Here is a 23,732-nt window from a genome sequence, read left to right as displayed (position 1 = left end):
GTCGGCTAATTTTCAAATAGCCTATGTATAAAATAGGGCTAAAGCTGTTAATGTATGTTTCACAATATCATAATTTATATCTGAAAAGTAACTAGTAACTAAAGTTTTCAAATAATTGTAGTGGAGTAAAAGTACAATATTTGCCTCTGAGATGTAGTGGAGTAGAAGTAAAAGTATTGGAGATTAGAAATACTCAAGTGAAGTAAAAAATACCTCAAAATTGTACTTAAGTACAGTATTTAAGTTAATGTACTTAGTTATTTTCCACCACTGTGAAGTGAGGGGACTCCCTCTTTCTTTGGTGTTTCGCCCAGGTGGGCGTGGTTATAAGCCTATAACTCTGTCTCTGTCTCTTTGTCTTTATTGTGTAGATTAAATGACAACCTTTCAAGAGAGGGGTGGATTTAAATTGAGTTTTCAATGCGAAGGGAGGCTCGACTTGCCCTTTTAATAGTAAAACACTAAAAAGGCCTAATATTATGTTTTCTAGTTGGGGTATGTGTCTTAACCTGTCTTCCTATCAAAGAGTGAGCCTGACTGGAGCTACTTTTGCACGTTATTTTGTTCTTTACAGCTTGCATTGGTTGTTGCTATATACATTTTTTTGTCGTAATACTATTTAGTGGAAATACAATTTTTTCTTTTTATAACAAAAGGACTGGATAAGGGATAGACACATGCAGTACTACTATATTGTCTTTAAGCACTGCTTTCTTTCTCTTTTCTCTTTTTCTGTTTGCTAAATGTTTACATGAGTACCTTAACCCTCTTTTGTGAGGACTCATTTGTTTGTGCATTATTTTGTCTTTACTTGGACTCCTTTATTGGAACAGACTCAGATTAATTGTATTGGTATTTGAAGACTGCAAGGACTTTATGTGTAATTTAATGTGATGACCATAATGACCTATTGATGTGGTGTTATGTATTTGGATTATGACTGCGCTTTTGGTGTACAAATTAGTTGGAAGTTGATGATCTCCCGCGATATATCGCGATACGTTTTCGCGACGATATGTATCGTTTTGGAAAAAAAAAATATCGTTTTTGAAAAAAAAAAAAATTTTTTTTTTTTTTTTTTTTTTTTTTTTACAATCATAATAATCGGGCATGCAAACGGCCCCGAAGTGAAAAGAGTGACAACATGTTTTTTTTTCGGGTCAGGTGTCATACTATTTGGATTCAAAACGGCTATTGTAGCTGAAAAGCTACAAGTTTGCATGTCTGAATAATGCAAAAACAGAATTATTTGTTTGCATTTTCTTTTTTTCTCCTCCATATATTTTCATAATAAAAAAAGTGCGTATCGTATCGTATCGAAATCGTATCGAAGTTGTGAGCCAAATATCGTATCGTATCGTTTCGTGAAATTAGTGTATCGGCACACCCCTACTCTACATGGACAGGGGGAGTTTGTCTTAACCGGACCCTATAAATTGGACACTTCCGGTGCCCACAGCACACAACGCTGATGAAGGCTTAACGCCGAAACGCGTCCGTTGTTTACTGTTCTGCAGCGTACTACCATGCTTAAAATGCTTAAAATATATAAATAAATGTACCTTTAAAAGGACTATTCTGTGAGTGCTGGTATTCTCTTATTGCAAAGTTATTGTTCCTGACCGTGCACCCGGCGAGAAAGTTGAGTGTTGTTGAAAAGAGTTGGAGTCGTGCTCGCACCCTCTATTTTGTATAAGCCTATAAACCCTAAACTTTAACCTCCCAAAAACTATACTTAAACCTAACCTAAAAACCACACCCACCTGGGCGAAACACCGGGAAAGGAGAGAGTCCGTGAAGTGAGGTTCACTCGCATGTTATCAAGCTGTTGATCATTTTGATGTTGAAATGTTGCCTCATACCAGTTAATATTTTGGGACAGTTCTTTGTGTGTGTGTGTGTGTGTAGCTATAGCAGCATGACAGCAATGACAGCTATTTATGTATTCCACTTGTACTGTATGTACAGGGACAGGCCCACACCAAACTAAAGTTAAACGGTAACCGGAAGACTCGCCCCAAAACACACTCGCCCCTATTTATTCCCCAAACCAGCTGTTCATGTATTCTTGTATTTGTTTAACTGAGGTTAAGGTTAGAAATAAGGTTATGTTTAGACATAGTTTACTGAGGTTAACTTTAGGAATAAGTTTAGGTTTAAGCATAGTTTTACTGAGGTTAAGGTTAGGAATAAGGTTAGGTTTAGGCATAGTTTTACTGAGGTTAAGGTTAGGAATAAGGTTAGGTTTAGGCATAGTTTACTGAGGTTAAGGTTAGGAATAAGTTTAGGTTTAGGCATAGTTTTACTGAGGTTAACTTTAGGAATAAGTTCAGGTTTAAGCATAGTTTTACTGAGGTTAAGGTTAGGAATAAGGTTAGGTTTAGACATAATTTTACTGAGGTTAAGGTTAGGAATAAGGTTAGGTTTAGGCATAGTTTTACTGAGGTTAAGGTTAGGAATAAGTTCAGGTTTAAGCATAGTTTTACTGAGGTGAAGGTTAGGAATAAGGTTAGGTTTAGACATAATTTTACTGAGGTTAAGGTTAGGAATAAGGTTAGATTTAGGCATAGTTTTACTGAGGTTAAGGTTAGGAATAAGGTTAGGTTTAGGCATAGTTTTACTGAGGTTAAGGTTAGGAATAAGGTTAGGTTTATGCATAGTTTTACTGAGGACGAAGTTTAGGAATACCAGGTGAATACCACCGGATTTGAAAAGGAAGAAAGAAAGAAAGCTTAAATCGGTCTAGTTCTAGTTTAGTCTAGTTCTTATTTGTTGACGAAATAGTAGGTATATTTAGCCTTAGTTTTAGTCATCATATAGCTTAGTTTTTATTTAGTTCTTATTTAGTGTTTGTCAGTGAAAAAAGGTAACATTTTTTGTCATAGTTTTAGTCGACAAAATCAACACTGAGAACCACTTATATAGGCCGCCTACTTTTTGCCCCCTCTACTCCAAATCTCCTCAGTAAAAATATCTCTGAAGCTCGACAACACATGTTGAGCAGTTTTCGCCGGATGCTCACCCCGAGAAAAGGGACAATATGGTTCATGTGATTAACATGAAGTATAACACATGAATCTGGGGTTGGAATCTGATAACACGCTCTCTCTCTCTCTTTCTCTCTCTCTCTCTCTCTCTGTCTGTCTCTCACTCTCTGTCGAGCCGTCGTTTTCGTTCAGGCTCAACCGTGGGACACCCTGTAGTTGTCAGGCCCAGTAACAGCTCCTTTGACCCGCCGGTTCGTGTGGATCTCACAGGCCCCGGCAGTCCGCCAGCACTAGCCACGTCATTAGCACGTGCGCGCGCCCACACACACACACACACACACACACACACACACACACACACACACACACACACACACACACACACACACACACACACACACACACACACACACACACACACACACACACACACACACACACACACACACACACACACACCCTGGACCCAGTGAGGTAGAAATGCTATCATTTTAATCATAATAATTGTGAGACATCTTGATTTAAATGGTGTGTTTGGTTTATTATTGAGTCACATGCAACATGGATTACAGGGGCGGCAGTGGCTCAGGAGGTAGAGCGGCCCGGCCGCTTGGGAAACGGAAGGTTCTCGGTTCGATCCCCGCCCCGGCTCCCCCCTGAGTTAGTGTCAAAAGTGTCCTTGACACCAGTGTTGATTTCGTCCACTAAAACTATAACGAAAAATGTTCGTCGACTACCTTTTTTCACTGACGAAAACTAAATAAAAACTAAATAAAGACTAAGGTATGATGGCTAAAACTAAGACTAAATATATTGCCAATTTAGTCAACAAATTAGACTAAAATGTTAGACAGGGACTAGTGGAGAAGAGATCCAGTAGAACTAAAAGACAAGTCATTTTATGTTTGGTTGCGCGTGGGTGTTGCGCTCTGAAAATAGCAGATCTACAAGCTCACAACGCATCGCACTGCGACGCGTTGTGAGCTTGTAGATCGGCTATTTTCAGCATGCAACCAAGTGTAAAATCAGCCATTACGACGCCATCAAGGCACCGCCAAGATACATTTTAGTCGACTAAATCAACTGTAGATTTAGTCGACTATAATCTTATGATATTTAGTCGACTAAAACTAAAACATTTCAGATGACTAAAATATGACTAAAACTAAATGGAATTTTATTCAAAAGACTATGACTAAAACTAAATAAAAATGTGCTGTCAAAATCAACACTGCTCGACACAGGACAGTGTTTGACAGACAGTGTGAAGCAACACACTGAACCACTAACTGCTGCATGGTTCACATGTCCATTTGGTTTAATTTTACGCTCTATAAGGTCTATAAGGGTCCATTTGGTTTAATTTTACGCTCTATAAGGTCTATAAGGGTCCATTTGGTTTCATTTTACGCTCTATAAGGTCTATAAAGGTGCATTTGGTTTCATTTTACGCTCTATAAGGTCTATAAGGGTCCATTTGGTTTCATTTCATGCTCTATAAGGTCTATAAGGGTCCATTTGGTTACCAACTCTGCATCATTTAGCTGGGGACCACCTGGAACCCCCTTCAAGGACCACTGGTTGAGAACCAATGCACTATATAAATGCACTATTTAGAATTATAGACCGTAATAACCCAATCTCAAGTTGGGTCTGCATGGGGACGACCCTGGGGCCTTGAGGCGGTTCCAGGGGGTCCCCAGCTAAATGATTGATAGTTAGGAACAAAATGGACCCACATTATATGGGTCTGTTACTCTGAGTGTACAACTGAAACTAAAATGTTTGAATTTGGTTCTATTTGCACAGTCTATAAGAGTTATGGGGGTCCAAATCTGTGGTCCTGTCCTAGAAAACATGTATCTCCTCCTCTGATGGAACAGTAGGTGGTGAAGCTCTGCCGACAGAGGGTGTCGAGGGTCTTTCTAAAATGACCTTTGCCCTCAGAGTGGCTCTAACTTGGTAAACATGATGAGATCAGATACTCTTTTTTGAAAAAGTTGAACAATCCTTCCAACCAATCACAACACAAGGTAAAAATGTACTAAGTCATAAATTATTCATACAACATTTTCAAAGAGTGATCTGTCAAGCCCTCAATAGTTTGGTCATTATCCTTACTTGACTCAAACCCTATAGCATCCCATATTCTTGGGGGAACATTCACCACAAATAGCATAATAAATCTGCAGTACAAGCTCATAATCCTTTCGGGTTGTGAGATCGGACATTTGGTGTAGATGGGGGGGGGGGGCATCTACACCAAGTGCAGAGCCAACTCAGGTCAAGTTTACTCACCCATTCAATCCGGGAACGCATCTGTGTCATTTATTTTTAATTTTTAGCTATAACCATTATTTTATACTTTGGGCTATTCAAAAATAGCAGATCATAGCTATGAGCTGCACTTGGTGCAGCTCATAGCGCGGCACTTAGTGCCGCGCTATGAGCTTGTAGATCTGCTATTTTTGAAAAATCCTGAAAATTTCTGCAAATCTATGAATGTATAAATATTTCTAAAGTGAACATTTTTAACTAAAATCTTTGCTTCTGTGGGTCCCTGGAACTAAATATTTTGAGATGGGGGTCCGAGACCAAATACATATCATTTTGGGGGTCTTTGACATGAAAAGGTTTCAGAAAACTGTTAGGATTTAGAAGACATTTGTAGATGCGTTCCCGGTTTGAATGGGTTTATGTATAGAGAGAGTTTAGGTGGTTAAACCTGTCAGAAAATCCACCACCAACGGCACTAACCTTCTGCCAGCTATAATAGACAACAATCCAATCCAAATCCTACTCGTTGACATAAACATGAGGAAGAGGAGAGAGAGGCTTGTACAACAGGGCCTGTTTTCACTGCCTTTTCTCCCCAAAATGCGGTTTAGAGCGGTGCCCTTTCATGGTTTAACGAGGGTTAATTACAGAGGTTATGTTGTCCTAAGGGATAATTCTCAAGCGGGCTCTTTCCAGACAGCCAAGATCAAAATACAGGCACGCCAGACACAGTTATGCGATCGCATTGTTCCTGGGAGACAGCGACGCAACAGGGGTTCCCTTATCAAAGCAAACATCTTCCCAATTAGGCTATCCCCACTTCTGTGTTCTTTTTTGGGGGGCTGATCAACGGGGCCGGATTGATGGAAAAGGTGATAAGGGATAAGACAGGAAGTGTCTTATCACGTCAAGAAAAAAGTGACACACTATACAAGCGTGTGAATACGTTCTACGCTACAGAAGTGGGACTTTTAGAGGACGGAGCGGAGCTATAAAAGGAGGCGCTTTGTCGGGTCCCCACCGCCGAAACCCCCAGAGCGAGACAGGGAGAGAGAGAGAGAGAGAGAGAGAGAGAGAGAGAGAGAGAGAGAGAGAGAGAGAGAGAGAGAGAGAGCGCGAGCGAGAGAGAGGCGAATGGACCAACTGTGAGACGGAAGGAACCATGCCTGTGATTGGACTGGAGACCACCGCGACCTCAGCCTCTGGTACAGGTGAGAGAGATGCTTGTTTCACAATAAAAGTATTTTGTTTTTAAATGTTAATTCTGTAATCCACTGGTTCTCTTTGACAACCTGGAAACATGGAAAAGTTGGAGCACCACTGATATAGCAACATAGAAAACATTTTTAGATATACATTTGGCCGCGGACGCCCCCGTCTCAAAATGTTTTGTTCCAGGGACTCACCAGAAGCAAAGCTTTGAGTTACAAATGTTGACTTGAATATATATTCAAAGATTTGCGCACATGTTCAAGATTTTTCAAAAATGGCAGATCTACAAGCTCACATGAGCTTGTAGATCTGCTATTTTTGAATTGTCAAAGAAATCTAAAATGACATTCCCAGATTGAATGGGTTAACCATTTCCACTCACAATCCACATGGTTCTCTTTGAAAACCTGCACAGGGACTAACAGGTGAAAAGTTGCTCTTTGCTACAACTCTGTCTCATTTACAAACTGAAATGTTGATCAGGCTAACGTGCATTATTATCCCTGCTAAGTAAATAAATAACTCATAATAAAGTGGGGTCCGGGGAAGAAGGGGTTCCAGTGCGTCCCTAGGAAATGACAGTTTAAACAGTTTAAACACCTAAACAGTATTTTATTTTTCGGTTATTCGAAAATAGCCAATCTACAAGTTCACAATGCGGCTATATACAAATGTTGACAAAACGGAACAATTCCTCTCTTCTGGGACACCTGGTACAACAACTTCCGTGGGCCAAATACATTAATTCATGTATTAATATATTAATTATGTAATTGACAAGAGAAGAATTGTTTGAGCAGAACTGTAACCGCTGTAATGATATTCTCAACCCACATTTATGAAATTAAGCTGTTTTCACTTCATTACAAATGAGATTAAAATAATAAACACTCATTGAAGCATGTGAGCAATGCAAGATACATTGATAAAGCTAATTATTCTGGATACTACACCAAAGTATCCAGATTGCTTTGTATGAAGTTGCTTTGAATTTTGAATTTGTAAGTAAATAATGCATTGAATTCCTGTCCTTTTTTTAATGACAGCACTATTTAAAGAGATTAAATCAACACATGGGGCATTAAAGTCAATCATTTATAGAAATACAACAAAAACTATGAACTAATAACAATAATCAGAAATCAACTAGGCTGTTGCTAAACTGTAGTTTAAATGGATAGAAAGCAGTCAGGCCGTGTGGTGTTAAAACGCCTTTTATTGAGAAAAATACTAAATGAAGTGCTGTGTATTAATTATTCAGTCATAATAAGTGTGTGTGTGTGTGTGTGTGTGTGTGTGTGTGTGTGTGTGTGTGTGTGTGTGTGTGTGTGTGTGTGTGTGTGTGTGTGTGTGTGTGTGTAATTATTTTAATGCAGTCTATGTAATCTTTAATTAAAAGGCTCAAATCTTAATTTTCAGATTAAGATTGGTGACGCGCGCGCACGCGCACACACACACACACACACACACACACACACACACACACACACACACACACACACACACAGCAGGTATCTTACGAAACTGGTACACTGTTATCCTCCTGGCAGTGGGGGGAAATTAAAGGAGTAGTTCACCCAAAACATTACTTATTTTCTATCAATTACACACCCCATGAGTCCTCAAATTCATGGATTGTTTTTTGTTTTTGTTGCATTCCTAAGCCAATAATTTGATGATCGGCGGAGACAGTCATCATGGAGGCGGTAGGAGACACAAATTACCTGTATTTGTGTCTCCTACTGGAGAGACCACCGCTCATCAAATTACTGTCTCAGTAATGCGACAAAAGCAAAAAGAAATCAGGAATTCAAGGTTTCATGGGGCTTGTAATTGATAGAAAATAAGTCATTTTTTGGGTGCACTATTCCTTTTAGTACATTTATTAAAGTAGGCTGTGCATTTTCTACCTTTCTTCAAATAGGCCTAATTGGTTGGTCCTCACTAATGCTATAATATGGTACTTTTTGTGTCTACTCAGTCTGTGTGTCAGAGGAGGGCTGTGGACAGTTCAGAAACCTGCCTACCAGTGACATCACGGCGGGGAATCCAAGCTAATAGAAACTGCAGGCTTTCTTCCTCATGGAAAATGTGCATGTTATAATGGAAGCCATTGTTCTCGCATTGTTAAAAACAAAATATGATGTCACTGGTAGGTGGGGTTTCTGAACTGTCCAATCGAAAGTGGTTTAATACATGTAAATGTACAAAACACACATGGTTTTGTATTGATACAAAAGTATCACTACTGCAATGTAGAAGTACTAAGTCCGGAATTAAAAATGTACTTGAGTAAAAGTACAAAAGTATTGGTATCAAAATGTACTTAACGTACCAAAAGTAAAAGTACTAACATGTTGGAAAATAGCCTAGGTTTAAAGGGGCTACACCATGAATTTAAAAAATATATATTATATATAAATATTGCCCCCTAATACGTTTTAAACCGGTTGTAAGCCTAAAAAACATCCAGATATTTTTTCTCACAATCTGACTGTCTGTCATTCCAAGCTTTTTCAGCTGCAATACCAAAACGTCCTATTGGGCAGGGGGGAGCTACTGAGCAATTCTGTCTGGCCATCGTCAATGCAAAATCAGTGCAAGTGACATCACTTGCACAGCCATTCTGAAATGGCCTGTTCAGACACGCCCATTCAGGAAATCCATGAAATGAGCATGAATGACTGAATGTTAAAAAAAAATATTTTTTTGGGTACAAGAGACACTGGGGAGCCCAAAAAATACTAAAAACCTAAAAAAAAATGAAATTCATGGTGTAGCCCCTTTAACATAGGTAAATAGCTAAAGTGGGTTAATGTTTTATAACGTAATAATTTATATCTGCAAAGTAACTAGTAACTAAAGTTTTCAAATAATTTTGTAGTGGAGTAAAAGTACAATATATGCCTCTGAGATGTAGAGGAGTAGAAGTAAAAGTACAGATAATTGGAAACACTCCAGTAAAGTCAAAGTACCTCAAAATTGTACTTAAGTAACAGTACTTGAGTAAATGTACTTAGTTACTGTACACCACTGCCTGAGACCCTTCAAATAACGCCCTCTTGCCCTGGTCTTTAATGAGGCCATGCAGCCCGCTGCCCGCTCCAACAGCTCAGAGTGGCGGCGCTGCGCCAGCCCGACTTTACGGTGCCAGTGCTGACCCCCGACCCCACGGCGTTGGTGCGCCGAGCAGTGCCAGCGCCTCATTTGACACGACCTGCTCTGCCCTCCACAATGTGATGGCATGAGGCGTCCTACACACACACACAGGTTACACGCTCTCACAGGAATGCAGTCTAGCCCTATTAAGACCGGGAACGCATCTGTCATTTTAAGATTTTAACCACTTCTAACCATATCTTATTCTTTGGCTATTCAGAAATAGCTGATATATATACAAGCTGCCACGCTACGAGCTTGTATATCGGCTATTTTTGGCTAAAGTTCTCCTCAGAAAAGGGATGTTAGAGTTCAAGTGGTTAATGTAAAAAAAAAAAATCCTCCTATCACACAAAGATTTGGGGGACCACCTGTAGTAACTCTGAGGACCCCTAGGGGTCCTGGACCCCCTGTTGAAGACCCCTGCTCTAAGCATAACTTGTGTGTGTTGCAGAGGAAGAGCAGGCTGACATGAGCAGCCAGCAGAATGAGGCCACCAGGCAGCAGAAGCAGTCTGGTAACGGACACATCAGCCCTCAGAACCACACACTGCAGCCTGGAGATGATGGACCAGGACCACAGATCCAGAACCACACACTGCAGCCTGGAGATGATGGACCAGGACCACAGATCCAGAACCACACACTGCAGCATGGAGATGATGGACCAGGACCACAGATCCAGGGCCTGCCCATGCCCATCCCTGATCTGCCCATCCAGTACACCAAGGTACTGTAGCATCAACACAGAGCCATGGGGTCTGACTCTGGTTCTCCCCATATACACCAAATCTCTTTGGAAAGAATTGCCGATCTACAAGCTCACACTGCATTGCATTTATGATGTGTTGTGAGCATTTAGATCTTTTTTTCCTCTTTTTTTTTAAATGTTGGCAAATCTTTGAATATGTTTTTAAAGCGAACATTTGTAACTCAAATCTTTGCTTCTCGGGAATTCTACAAGTGTCTTCTAAAATCTAGCAGTAAAAAAAAGGGGGGAATCATGTCAAGGACCCCCACAATTACATGTACCATTTGATTTGAGTTAAAGATGCTCGCTTGAAAAATGTATATATATTCAAAGATTTGCACAAATGTTCTCGATTTTTCAAGATCATAGCGCCATTCATTTTTGAATAGCCAAAGAAATCTAAAATGACAGAGGTGCGTGCAGCACCAGAGCCAACAGTACACAGAAGGTGGGGGCGGGTGGGGGCTTCGCAGTGACTAAAATTGTGAGAAAATGTCAAAAAGTAAAGAAATCTATATCTGGGGCTCCTCGAGCGGTTGTAAATCCATCCACACGTCCTTTATGAAAACGTGTTCCACTGATGTTAGCGGTTTAATATTAGTACCATTTGTCTCCAGAGTAGAAAGGGATAATTTGGCTCTTTGGTGTGTAATTGCTAGCATGTTTTGGGGGGATAGCAGAATGGAAGGCTGGCATTAACTACATGAAAGACAGTTCCCGGCAAGAGGGGGAAGATGGTAAAATGTTTACGGGGGCTTTATCGGCCCGTTAATGTTGAAAGCAATTAACCTGGATTTACTCTTTTAATATGGCTGCTTTACAGCGTGCAGATGCATCTCCCTCTAGCAGAATGATTCTACATTACATTGATTGTAGGCAGTCTGTCTGTTATTCATTAATCAAGAAGAATAATTGCACCGTGCGTGGAGGACTGCCTCTGATCTGCTTAGGATGGAAGAGACTGGAGTTTGGGATTTTGTCTTCTCGTGATACTTTTTCAATATCAACAGAACAGAATATAATACAACATAATAACCAAACTTTATTTATCCTTAACCCTTTAAGACCTGGAACGCATCTGTGTCACGTTTTGATTTGAGCTAAAAAGCATTATTCTACATGTTGGCTATTAAAAAAATAGCAGATCTACAAGCTCATAGCGCGACACAGAGTGCCGCGCTATGAAAAATCGTGAAAATGTGTGCAAATCATATTTTTAAAGCGGACATTTTTAACTCAAATCTTTGCTTTTGGGGGTCCCTGGAACAAAATATTTTGAGATGGGGGTCCTTGACATGAAAAAGTTTGAGAACCACTGATTATAGAAATTTCAGAATATTGTTGGGATTTAGAAGACATTTGTAGAATCGTCTTCAGGTCTTAATGGGTTGGTTAAAGCAAAAGGACACTTGGTAGACGTTTGGGTTGCTACTGTACATATAGGCGAGTTGTGTTGCCAGCCGAGCCAATAACAAAAAAAAAGGCAAAAATCATATGAAAGGTCGCCTGAGGTTCTGGCTCACACTAACCTAATGGTCGGAGGCCGAGGTTTGAGCTGGCCAGCAAGCTGGGTTCAGCCTGGACGAGGTGAGGTCCGGGAAACCAAGAACAGAGCTGGCAGGCAGGAATCAAGCAGGCTGTAGGTACAGATGATTAATCCATTCAATCCGGGAACGCAACCGTATCATTTTCAGATTTCTTTGCCTATTAAAAAATAAATGTTTCTTGAAAATGTGTGCAAATCTTTGAATATATATATAGATATAGTTGTTAAAGCGAGGGGGGGAATACATATAATTTTGGGGGCCCTTGACATTGGAACCACTGATATTATAGCAACGTTTTTCCAGAAAACTGTTAGGATTTAGACGTTTGTAGAATCCCCAGTTACAAATGTTCACTTTAAAAAATATACAACAGCCTATTCCAAAATGTGCACACATTTTCACGTTTTTTCAAAACATTGCAGATCTACAAGCTACAAGCAAGCTGTGTGCTTGTACAACAAGATGCCCGTTCTTAGTGGGTTCACACAACAAGTTAATAGGATCTGACCAGAAGCAAAAGCAGGGCAGGGTTTATATAGAGGCTAGATTGCTGAACAGTTGCAGCTGATGAGGCTCCAAACCAGTCTAACCACACCTTTCTCTACTCAGACAATCACACTCACACACACGCGCGCAGGCGCACGCACACACACGCACACACGCACACACGCACACACACACACACACACACACACACACACACACACACACGACTCTGTAAGTCACTCTTTTAGCCCATAAATGAACACAAAGCAGATTCTGCCAATATGATGTAACATTTGTATTTGTGCAGTACTTTTAGGTATTACTACTACACTACCCAAACCCAAAATAATTTTACAATGTAAAAATGTTATCGACCTTTTCTGGATCAGGGCCCACTTAAAAATGCACACGGCCCAGTGGGCCCACCCATCGGTCCACTTACCACGGCAGCACCAAAAAATCGATTGTGTGCCAGCTTGGATCAATGGAACAAACGTACAGTAGTAGGCTAGACCAAGGGTGCCGATACTGTGGGTGCCTCGGGGCTAAAGCACCCAGGGGAAATGACGAGCACCCATCACAAACTCATCACCCTCCCTGATGGAGGGGAAAGGAACTGGTTGGAATAACGTGTTCCTTCCACGCGCTACGTCCAACCAGGGAAACTCCACCCTGTCAGGTGAAAAGAAGGTCAGTTGGCTCTCATGCAGAATCCACAAGCAGATTCTGCCAATATGATGTAACATTTGTATTTGTGCAGTACTTTTAGGTATTACTACTACACTACCCAAACCCAAATTATTTTACAATGTAAAAATGTTATCAACCTTTTCTGGATCAGGGCCCACTTAAAAATGCACACGGCCCAGTGGGCCCACCCATCGGTCCACTTACCACGGCAGCACCAAAAAATCGATTGTGTGCCAGCTTGGATCAATGGAACAAACGTACAGTAGTAGGCAGGGGCGTGCTGGGACCAAAATTCAGCTCTGGGATTTTCCAAAATTTTTCAATAAAAAAAAAAAAACATGCTGCAGTTGTCTTGGGTGGCCCATCGGCCGTCTGGCGGCCCGTAAATGCCGCGGCCGTTCTGGAATTCTCCCGAATTTCCCAGTGGCCAGCACGTCCCTGGTAGTAGGCTAGACCAAGGGTGCCGATACTGTGGGTGCCTCGGGGCTAAAGCACCCAGGGGAAATGACGAGCACCCATCACAAACTCATCACCCTCCCTGATGGAGGGGAAGGGAACTGGTTGGAATAACGTGTTCCTTCCACGCGCTACGTCCAACCAGGGAAACTCCACCCTGTCAGGTGAAAAGAAGGTCAGTTGGCTCTCATGCATTGAAGGAGGCATGAGCTCGGCCCTGGCCTCCCTAGGCTTGTGAGGGGAGTGTAGTGCCCAGGATCACTTAGAAAATTGGCACCGGGTGAAAAATAAGGGTTACAAAATCGTGGGATAAAAATTTCAAGTAAAAAAAAAGAAAAAAAGAAAGAAAAAAACGCAGACATCTTCACTTCATGGAGTACATTTTTTGTACCAAATTAACCGAATTAAAGTAACAAAAACCCTCCAAAAAGGTAACAAACCCGGAAAATAACCACACATTTTCACGCACTCACTGGCCGCACGCGTGCGTTGCGCACCCAAAAGTGCGGACATAACTTTTTTATATTAATGTTATGTTATCAATAAAATTTGCCAATGAATTGGGGGCCCACTTGCAATACCCTTGCGGCCCACCAGTGGTCCCCCGCCCACAGGTTGAGAACCAATGTGCTATACTATAATGATGTGTACCTGTATATGTTTCAGCTGTTCATCAACAATGAATGGCATGAGTCGTGCAGCGGCAGAAGGATGGCTGTGTATAACCCTGCTACTGAGGAGATGCTGTGTGAAGTAGAGGAGGCTGACGCTGTGAGTACATACTACTATTCTACCTCTCACTAGACTACTTAAAACCTATACATACTAGTTCTATTCTACCTTTCACTAGACTACTTAAAACCTATACATACTAGTTCTATTCTACCTTTCACTAGACTACTTAAAACCTATACATACTAGTTCTATTCTACCTTTCACTAGACTACTTAAAACCTATACATACTAGTTCTATTCTACCTTTCACTAGACTACTTAAAACCTATACATACTAGTTCTATTGATCTATTCTAGCTCTCACTAGAACACTTCAAACCTGTAAGTACACACTGGTTCTATTTAAGGATACACGATCATAACATTTGGACTAATATCTGGTTATACCGATTAAATGCCTGGTCAAATCGACCGATTCTGATATTGATTATTGAAATACAAGTTTCCAGTAGTGTTTACCTTATACCTGTTATAGCCTACAGTAACTAATTCTGGTGAAGATGCAGAATACTGATAAACTCTGCATTCCTATTACCTGATTTATTAGGCCTACTGTGCGTGCGTGCGTGTGTGTGTGTGTGCGTGCATGCATGCGTGTATGTGTGTGTGTGTGTGTGTGTGTGTGTGTGTGTGTGTGTGTGTGTGTGTGTGTGTGTGTGTGTGTGTGTGTGTGTGTGTGTGCGTCCGTGTGTGTGGTGTCTTGTAGGAGGATGTAGACAAGGCGGTACGGAGTGCGAGAGCCGCCTTCCAGATGGGGTCGCCATGGAGAACCATGGACGCCTCGGAGCGAGGTCGTCTGCTCTACAGACTGGCTGACCTGGTGGAGAGAGACCAGCTGATACTGGCTGTGAGGAACACACACACACACACACACACACACACACACACACACACACACGCACACGCACACGCACACGCACACGAACACGAACACAGACACTCACATTATACATCCTCAGTTCTTTTGAACTTCTTCTTATTGCAGATTACTTAGATGTTGTTTTAGTTGTTGTTGTTGTTGTTGTTGTTTTTTTTTTACCATAAAGCAAAGGTAATGATGATTTTACCATTAGGCAGTGGTAATGATGATGATGATGATGATTTTCTTTTGAATGCTTCTCAGACCTTGGAGGCTCTGGACTCAGGGAAGGTGTTTCTCATGGCCTTCTTTGTAGACCTAATGGCAACCATCAAAACCCTGAGGTATTATGGAGGCTGGGCAGACAAGATCCACGGCAAAACCATCCCCATAGGTGAGTGAAATACAGTTAAAACCATCCCTATAGGTGAGTGAAATACAGTTAAAAACCATCCCTATACTGTAGGTGAGTGAAATAAATACAGTTAAAACTATTCCAGGTAAAATAAATGAATACATAAATAACAGATGGGGGGAGGCATTTTCTTGTTTGGTTCTCAAACCTTTTTATTTCAAGGACATCTGTAACTCTGAGGGCCCTATTAAGCATGTCCTACTTCCACTATCTATTAAGTCGCCATCTTCTGCGCATTTGCTATTTTGCAAGTCGTGCTGAACTCAAACTCTTAAGGCTTAAGACTGGCCAGCATACTTAACGCATGAGGGAGTGTTCATATGTTAATTAAGGGTTAGGGTTAAGGTACTATGTGGTATCTGCTATTTTGTATTTAGTCATAAGCGCAAAAGAAATGTTTGGTTGTAAGGACACCAGCAGTTTAACTAAGTCGAACTCAGTCAATTCTCAACCGATTGTTTTTGTTATTATTTCTATTGTAATCTTTCAGATGGAGAATATTTCACCTACACACGTCATGAGCCCATTGGAGTGTGTGGCCAGATCATTCCTGTGAGTGGAACAAGCTGAAGAGAGAGAAATTAGGGACAATCATAAGGTTCTCATCATAAGGGAGATGAATGAATGCTGGGAGCTTATTAAAATAATTAAAATGAGCCCAACATGCACACTTTAATCTGCAGTGGAATTTCCCGGTGATGATGTTTGCCTGGAAGATCGGCCCGGCCCTGTGCTGTGGCAACACTGTGGTCATCAAACCTGCTGAGCAGACCCCACTGTCTGCGCTGCACATGGCCAAGCTCATAAAAGAGGTACACACACACACACACACACACACACACACACACACACACACACACACACACACACACACACACACACACACACAGTACATTACATTACATTACAGTCATTTAGCAGACGCTTTTATCCAAAGCGACTTACAATAAGTGCATTCAACAAGGGGTGCCGATTTATGTCCGCGCTTCTGGGTGCGCAACGGACGCGCGCGCAACGCGTGTGCATGCGCGGCCGGTCCGCATGCACACGTGACAATTTGCGGTTATTTTCCGGGTTTGTTACCTTTTTTACGGGGTTTTGTTACTTTAATGCGGTTAATTCGGTTAATTTGGTTCCAAAAATGTACTCCATGAAGTGAAGATGTCGGTGTTTCTTTTTCTTTTTTTGTGATGAGTTTGTGATGGGTGCTCTTCATTTCCTCTGGGTGCTTTAGCCCCGAGGCACCCACAGTATCGGCGCCCTTGCATTCAACATAGGTAGGGAACGAAACTACTAATCACCAGAAGTCATAAGTGCATTTTCTGCTAAAACAAGCAACTAAGAGTATACCTAGCGCTAAAGTAAAAGTGCAATATATCAGCTACCTACTTTCTTAAACAGATGAGACAAATAGGAAAATCAAATGAGCAAGAGCTAAAACAGATAAGTGTATCGAATAAACAAGATCCAATAAAACAATAAAACAAGAGTTTGTACAACTAGTTAACAACAAGTAGGGAAGGCGAAGAGGAAGGGTAGTGTTTCCTGAAGAGGTGTTTTTTCAGCCTGCGGCAAAAGATGGGCTGTGACTCTGCTGTCCTGATATCAGTGGGGAGTTAATTCCACCACTGTAGGGCCTGAACAGAAAAAAGCTGTGACCGTGTAGATCGGCCAGAAGGACCACTGAGCCACACACACACACACACGCACACGCACACGCACACACACGCGCACACGGGCACACGCACACATACGCGCGCACACACACGCACACACACGCACACGCATACACAAATTATAGGTGTGGGGGGAAAATAAATTGTGATTATTTTCGCCATGATCTGTATGGACTCGCCAACTTTTTTCATATAAGGACTAGTGTTTATTTTATGACAGTAAACACAGGTGATTGTTTATAAAATTGCAATGAGTCACAGAATCACAGCATATCATGGCATCAAATGGAGTTGTGAGGTCCCTGGTGATTCCCACAACTTACACAAAATACTCACTGAATTACAGTACACATGGTAATAATTTGCATGCGTATGAAACAGAGACATTATGGTTTAGAGTGACTGTATGTTTTGTTCTCAGGCTGGTTTCCCTCCAGGTGTGGTGAACGTGGTGCCAGGCTACGGCCAGACAGCAGGGGGCGCTATTGCTCACCACATGGACATCGACAAAGTAGCCTTCACTGGATCAACTGCTGTCAGTAACTCAACTAAACACTACATCCAATACAGCTGTTCTTATACAACTAAACACTACATCCAAAAGAGCTGTTCTTATACAACTAAACACTACATCCAATAGAGCTGTTCTTATACAACTAAACACTACATCCAATAGAGCTGTTCTCATACAACTCAAACATATTGTGTGTTTGTGTTCACTTCTATTCTGTGTGAAAGCTTTACCACTTAAGCCCTATTTAGAAAATAGCTAATAAAGCTGGTCTACAATCTCACAAGGCGTTGTGACTCGTTGTTAGCTTGTAGATCTGCTTTTTTTTTCATATTTAAAAAAACATGTTTGGACATTTTGGAAATGTATCTGTATTTGTTTTATTGTTTAAGCTTAATGGTGCTTCTTAGTTCCTTCGGTGTAACAGGGCTATGTGTCATGGGTTGCCAGGTTTGTTCCATCAGTGTGTAACAGGGCTGTGTGTCATGGGGTTGCCAGGTTGGAAAACTCATCCAGAAGGCTGCAGGTGACAGCAACCTGAAGAGAGTCACACTAGAGCTGGGCGGCAAGAACCCCAACATTGTGTTTGCTGACTGTGACTGTGAGTAGCCTACTGTCTTATTGTAGTTCAATAATTACAAAAATCAAGAAAGCCAATGGCTTGTTTCCATTGGGGTTTTTGTGCTCAATTCATAGTGACATTAAATGACAGACAGATATACACTACTATGCGGAACATCATATAAGCAGTTTTTAAAAAAAAAGACAGTGTCTGTCTGTCTGTGTGTCACATATCCCAACTTATATCATATCAAACTTGGCGTGTGTATCGCTGAGGACCTGAAGGAGTGTCAAAGTTGGTCGGATGAGTGGTTGACCAGAACCGGAAACCCACGCATATCTCTGTCTGTCTGTCTGTCTGTCTGTCTGTCTGTCTGTCTGTCTGTCTGTCTGCCTGCCTGCCTTTCATTCCCATGGTGTGCTACAGTATGTGTCTTACAGTAGATATACAGTAGATATGAATCATACTGTGTATGTGCTGTATCTCTTACAGTGGAGCATGCAGTGGATATGAATCATGCTGTATATATGCTGTATGTCTTACAGTAGAGCATGCGGTGGAGCAGGCCCACAGCGGTCTGTTCTTCAACCAGGGTCAGTGCTGCCTGGCCGGGTCCAGGGTGTTCGTGGAGGAGTCCATCTACCAGGACTTTGTGCGTCTCAGTGTAGAAAAGGCCCTGAACAAGGTCCTGGGAGACCCTCTGCAGCCAGGAGTGGACCAGGGTCCTCAGGTACGATAACGCTATTTACACCACTATGGTACTGGCTCCACTCGGCTCCATTCGCCTTTTTGGGGGGCTTTCCATTATAGGCAAAAGTACCTGATGCCATGAACTCTTTTTGGTATCACCTCCGTCTTGGTTCCAAGGGAGCTGAGGCGATAACAAAAAGTGACATGAGGTAAAACCAGTGTAGCTAAAAAAAACGCTTTTATTCTTCTCTGTTGGTCTCCAGATCGACCAGAAGCAGTTTGATAAGATCATGGAGCTGATCGACAGTGGGAAGAGAGAGGGAGCCAGGCTGGAGTGTGGAGGCTCTGCCTGGGGACAGAGAGGACTGTACGTCCAACCCACCGTCTTCTCCAACGTCTCCGATGACATGCGCATCGCCAAGGAGGAGGTATGTACTACACACACACACACACACACACACACACACACACACACACACACACACACACACACACAACTGGATACGTGTCAACATTTTAGGGCCGCAATGTTTTTCAAATAATATTATTACCTGTTCTTTTTACAATTTTTAACCCTAGCCTGAGTTGTTGGCATGTCGCATACCGAAAATTGCCGATCTACAAGCTCACAAGCTCAACTGTGAGAGAGATTGGCAATTTTCGGCATGCAAAACCACTACGCAACTACACATTGATCCAACACTAACTCCTACAATAAATAAATCTAACCTCCACATGCCTAACTCATTTCAAGCCTAACTCTAAAAATGTCTTTTAACCATGAAATAAATTCTCCCCCACAATGTACATTTCTCAAATTCTACTAAACTTGTGGGGACATTTGGCCCTCACAGTTTAACAGTTTATTTATGTCCTCACACAGGGAAAGCATACAGACACACACATATTTTAAGCGCAGTAAATGTTACATTCACAACCTCATGGATATGTCCTCATGATACAACACACATGTCACTCAGCACTCCAAGTAGCGGCGGCTCCGCCACATGTGGCAGCAGAGACAGCACAATAATTGTGCCAGCCTTTCTGCCTGGTCTTTGGACATCCCAAGTTGTTCGAAACCCTCCAACAACCAGTCTGTGGGTATGTCTTTGGCTGGATCACTGGAGGAAACAAAGTTCTTATAGTCTTGCACTGCTGCTTGGTGTTAAAGCGCTCTCTGTAGTCGTTCTCATGGGCCTGGAAGTCCATCCATTGCTATTCCGACAGTGGACGGACCCACTGCTGAAGGCCGCTCAGGTGTATTGCCTCTCTTTTGGTAGCTGTTCACAGGAGGGGCCGTCAGGTAGCGTCGGCTGTTGGTAGATTCCACTGGTGAGAAGTGCCATCTATGCAAGCTACATACTGTAGTCCTCAGAAATTGCAAATGCATCCACTGCACCTACTACATTGACGATGGTAGTTACAACGGGGCGGTTTAACGTCATGCCCAGGACATACAGACACGCACGCACGCACACGCACACACACGAATGATGTGTCATTTGCTCTCCTGTCCTGTGTTGTGTCAGATCTTCGGTCCAGTGCAGCAGATCATGAGCTTCTCCAGTGTCCAGGAGGTGATCCAGAGAGCCAACAGCACCCACTATGGACTGGCAGCGGGGGTGTTCACCAAAGACATGGACAAGGCTCTCACTGTGGCCTCTGCCCTGCAGGCTGGCATGGTCTGGTACGAATAATACACTGTTAACACTCTGCCCTGCAGGCTGGCATGGTCTGGTACGAATAACACACTGTTAACACTCTGCCCTGCAGGCTGGCATGGCCTGGTATGAATAATACACTGTTAACACTCTGCCCTGCAGGCTGGCATGGTCTGGTATGAATAATACACTGTTAACACTCTGCCCTGCAGGCTGGCATGGTCTGGTATGAATAATACACTGTTAACACTCTGCCCTGCAGGCTGGCATGGTCTGGTATGAATAATACACTGTTAACACTCTGCCCTGCAGGCTGGCATGGTCTGGTACGAATAACACACTGTTAACACTCTGCCCTGCAGGCTGGCATGGTCTGGTACGAATAATACACTGTTAACACTCTGCCCTGCAGGCTGGCATGGTCTGGTACGAATAATACACTGTTAACACTCTGCCCTGCAGGCTGGCATGGTCTGGTACGAATAATACACTGTTAACACTGTGCCCTGCAGGCTGGCATGGTCTGGTATGAATAATACACTGTTAACACTCTGCCCTGCAGGCTGGCATGGTCTGGTATGAATAATACACTGTTAACACTGTGCCCTACAGGCTGGCATGGTCTGGTATGAACAATACACTGTTAACACTCTGCCCTGCAGGCTGGCATGGTCTGGTACGAGTGCTAACACGGCAAAATATGTATATACATACAGACAGTACATAATTACCAACCTATGGTGATGCGATAGCAACTTATGTCACGATGCAAAGTATTTATAAAATCTTTGAAAATGGCCCAAAATACAGAGGCCAGTATGTTGCGATTTAAATGATGTATTTGTCTCTATTTCAGGGTGAACTGCTACAACGCTATGAGCGCCCAGTGTCCCTTTGGAGGATTCAAGATGTCTGGCAACGGCAGGGAACTGTGAGTCAAAATATAATATCATAATAATACATGAAATGTATATAGCGCTTTTCTTAAATCTCTGGCCCCCGAAAATAGGAAATCTACAAGCTCACAATGTGTCAATTTACGATATCTTGTAGATCTGCTTTACTCACAATTTTAGAACTTTTTTTTTTGAAAAATCTTTGAAAATCATAGAAAATGTTTGAAACGTGTCCATGGTGAATGTGTGTATATGTGTGTTTCAGGGGGGAGTATGCTCTGCAGGAATACACCGAAGTCAAGGCTGTCACCATCAAAATCTCACAGAAGAACTCTTAATACGCTTAATAGCACTGGACAAAACATATTTGAATCTAAGTCCGTTCAAGAAAAAAAATATTTGTGGACATTTTCTGCACAATCTAAAATGAAACAAACATTGCATTGATGGACAAAGATAAATCCAAGAACATTTTTCAACGAGCGTTTATTCCCATACTTTTCCTTCAGAATGTCCATGGATATTGTTATCAATCACATGGATTTTATTGTTACTTTTGTTACTTTAATGGTGAGGATGTAATATATACTGTATGTCTTCCATTCATCCACGTATGTATTAAGATATTGTTGTCGGGCAGAAACCTCTCATTTGAACTTTTTATGACTTTTCATGAATTAATCCATTACATCATCATACTAGTGTCGCACAAATGGAGCAAAAATAGCAGATCTACAAGCTCAAAACGTGTCGCGACGCTTGTAGATCTGTTATTTTTATCTCTACATGTGTTCGTATAGCAGAGCAGAGCTGACCGTTGTTGTCTGTATATTCAAAGTTGTGACTTCACGTATAGCACCTTGATGCCTGTAACAAATAAAACTCATTCTGTCTTTATTTTTTTTCTTTTCATTTTATTAGCTGTGATACAAAAAAATGAATTAATTTACAAACATTTTTACAAATAATTTACAGTGCATGTGATTTATGTATGAAATCAATAAAACCTGCTGACCCTCCATAACCAACGACTTGTCATTCTGATCTCCATATTGTCAAAGTAAACATGACGACATGGTAATATATTACTGTAATATTATTACTTTCCTCAATGACTAGTAGTATAAAGGAGGGGTCTTCAACGTTTTTCAGGCCAAGGACCCCTTAACTGAGAGAGAGAGAGATGTAAAGAAATAAAGTCCCAATCACACAAAGATTTGGCGGCCCCCCTGCAGTGACTCTGAGAACCCCCTAGGGGTCCCGGACCCCCTGTTGAACACCCATTGTGTGACATACCGGTATTACAGTTGTCAAAACAGTATACATCACAGTTATTAATCCAAGTTACAATACGTGGGATTTGTTTTTGACCGAGATAGACATTAAGAAGATGGGAAAAAAGGATCTACAAGCTATCAACACGTTGCAATACGACTTTCTTTCTTTTTACGCATGCTCCCTCTCGCTAAATTATGAAGGGGCGGAGGGAGAGGTTGGGTTGGGTAGGAAAAGTTATATAGTAATATAACTTTTAATGCAACTAGCTACTCTTGATACCAAGTAATTATTAATGTAATATTATTACTTTTTAAAGCGGTAATAAGTAACTAGTAGCATATAACTATTCCTGAGTAACTTGTCCAACACTGATCATACATCTAAAACATTCATATTCATATTAGTCATATTTCTATGATAGAATGTTATGGTACAAAGTATAATCTACCAGTATCCATAACCACTTAAACCCCAATCTGGGAACCCATTTGGTAAAAAAATAAACTCCTTTTTTTGTGTAGAAACAGGAACTCGGTTAGGCTCCTCCCCTGTCTTAGTCCACTTCCTCCCGGGTGCTTCTGTGTTTATTCCTACCAACAACAACTCTACATGTTTAAGGCAGTGGTGCTGACTGGTTCTACTGTTAGCAGAATCTGTCTTGAGAGATTATGTAAACCCTACTGTAGGTTACTTCATTGAATGGAGTCCCCCATGGGTCTATGCTGGTTCCCCTCATTTTTCCCGCTAGTCTACGCCAAATCTCTTCGCCAAAATTAGCTGATCTACAAACTCAATTGTTTTTAATTCGCCCCTTGGAAATGCAGGTTCCACACAGAGATTCCAGACTAATATCTACGCAGTATTAGTCTGGCCATGCCAGGC

At 41.7% G+C, this 23,732-nt stretch overlaps 1 protein-coding gene across 1 annotated transcript; it reads left to right on the top strand.

Moving 5' to 3' along the window:
• Window positions 1-10,295: 10,295 nt before the first annotated feature.
• LOC311044394 (aldehyde dehydrogenase 1A1-like) lies at window positions 10,296-21,910 on the top strand (the record flags this gene model as incomplete). The annotated part of the gene is made up of 13 exons (XM_084055933.1): window positions 10,296-10,364; window positions 14,231-14,335; window positions 15,006-15,146; window positions 15,423-15,552; window positions 16,064-16,125; window positions 16,257-16,385; window positions 17,671-17,784; window positions 18,259-18,361; window positions 18,868-19,052; window positions 19,276-19,440; window positions 20,545-20,702; window positions 21,533-21,607; window positions 21,838-21,910. The coding sequence occupies exons 1-13, from the start codon at window positions 10,329-10,331 to the stop codon at window positions 21,908-21,910; spliced, it is 1,476 nt and encodes a 491-aa protein (XP_083912059.1). The 5' UTR covers window positions 10,296-10,328.
• Window positions 21,911-23,732: the final 1,822 nt, after the last annotated feature.

Source organism: Gymnoscopelus microlampas, assembly GCF_963454915.1.
Source record: "Gymnoscopelus microlampas genome assembly, chromosome: 4".
NCBI classification, from domain to species: Eukaryota; Metazoa; Chordata; class Actinopteri; order Myctophiformes; family Myctophidae; genus Gymnoscopelus; species Gymnoscopelus microlampas.
The sequence above is the reverse complement of the archived record's forward strand: the minus strand, read 5'-3'. Positions and strand labels throughout refer to the sequence as shown.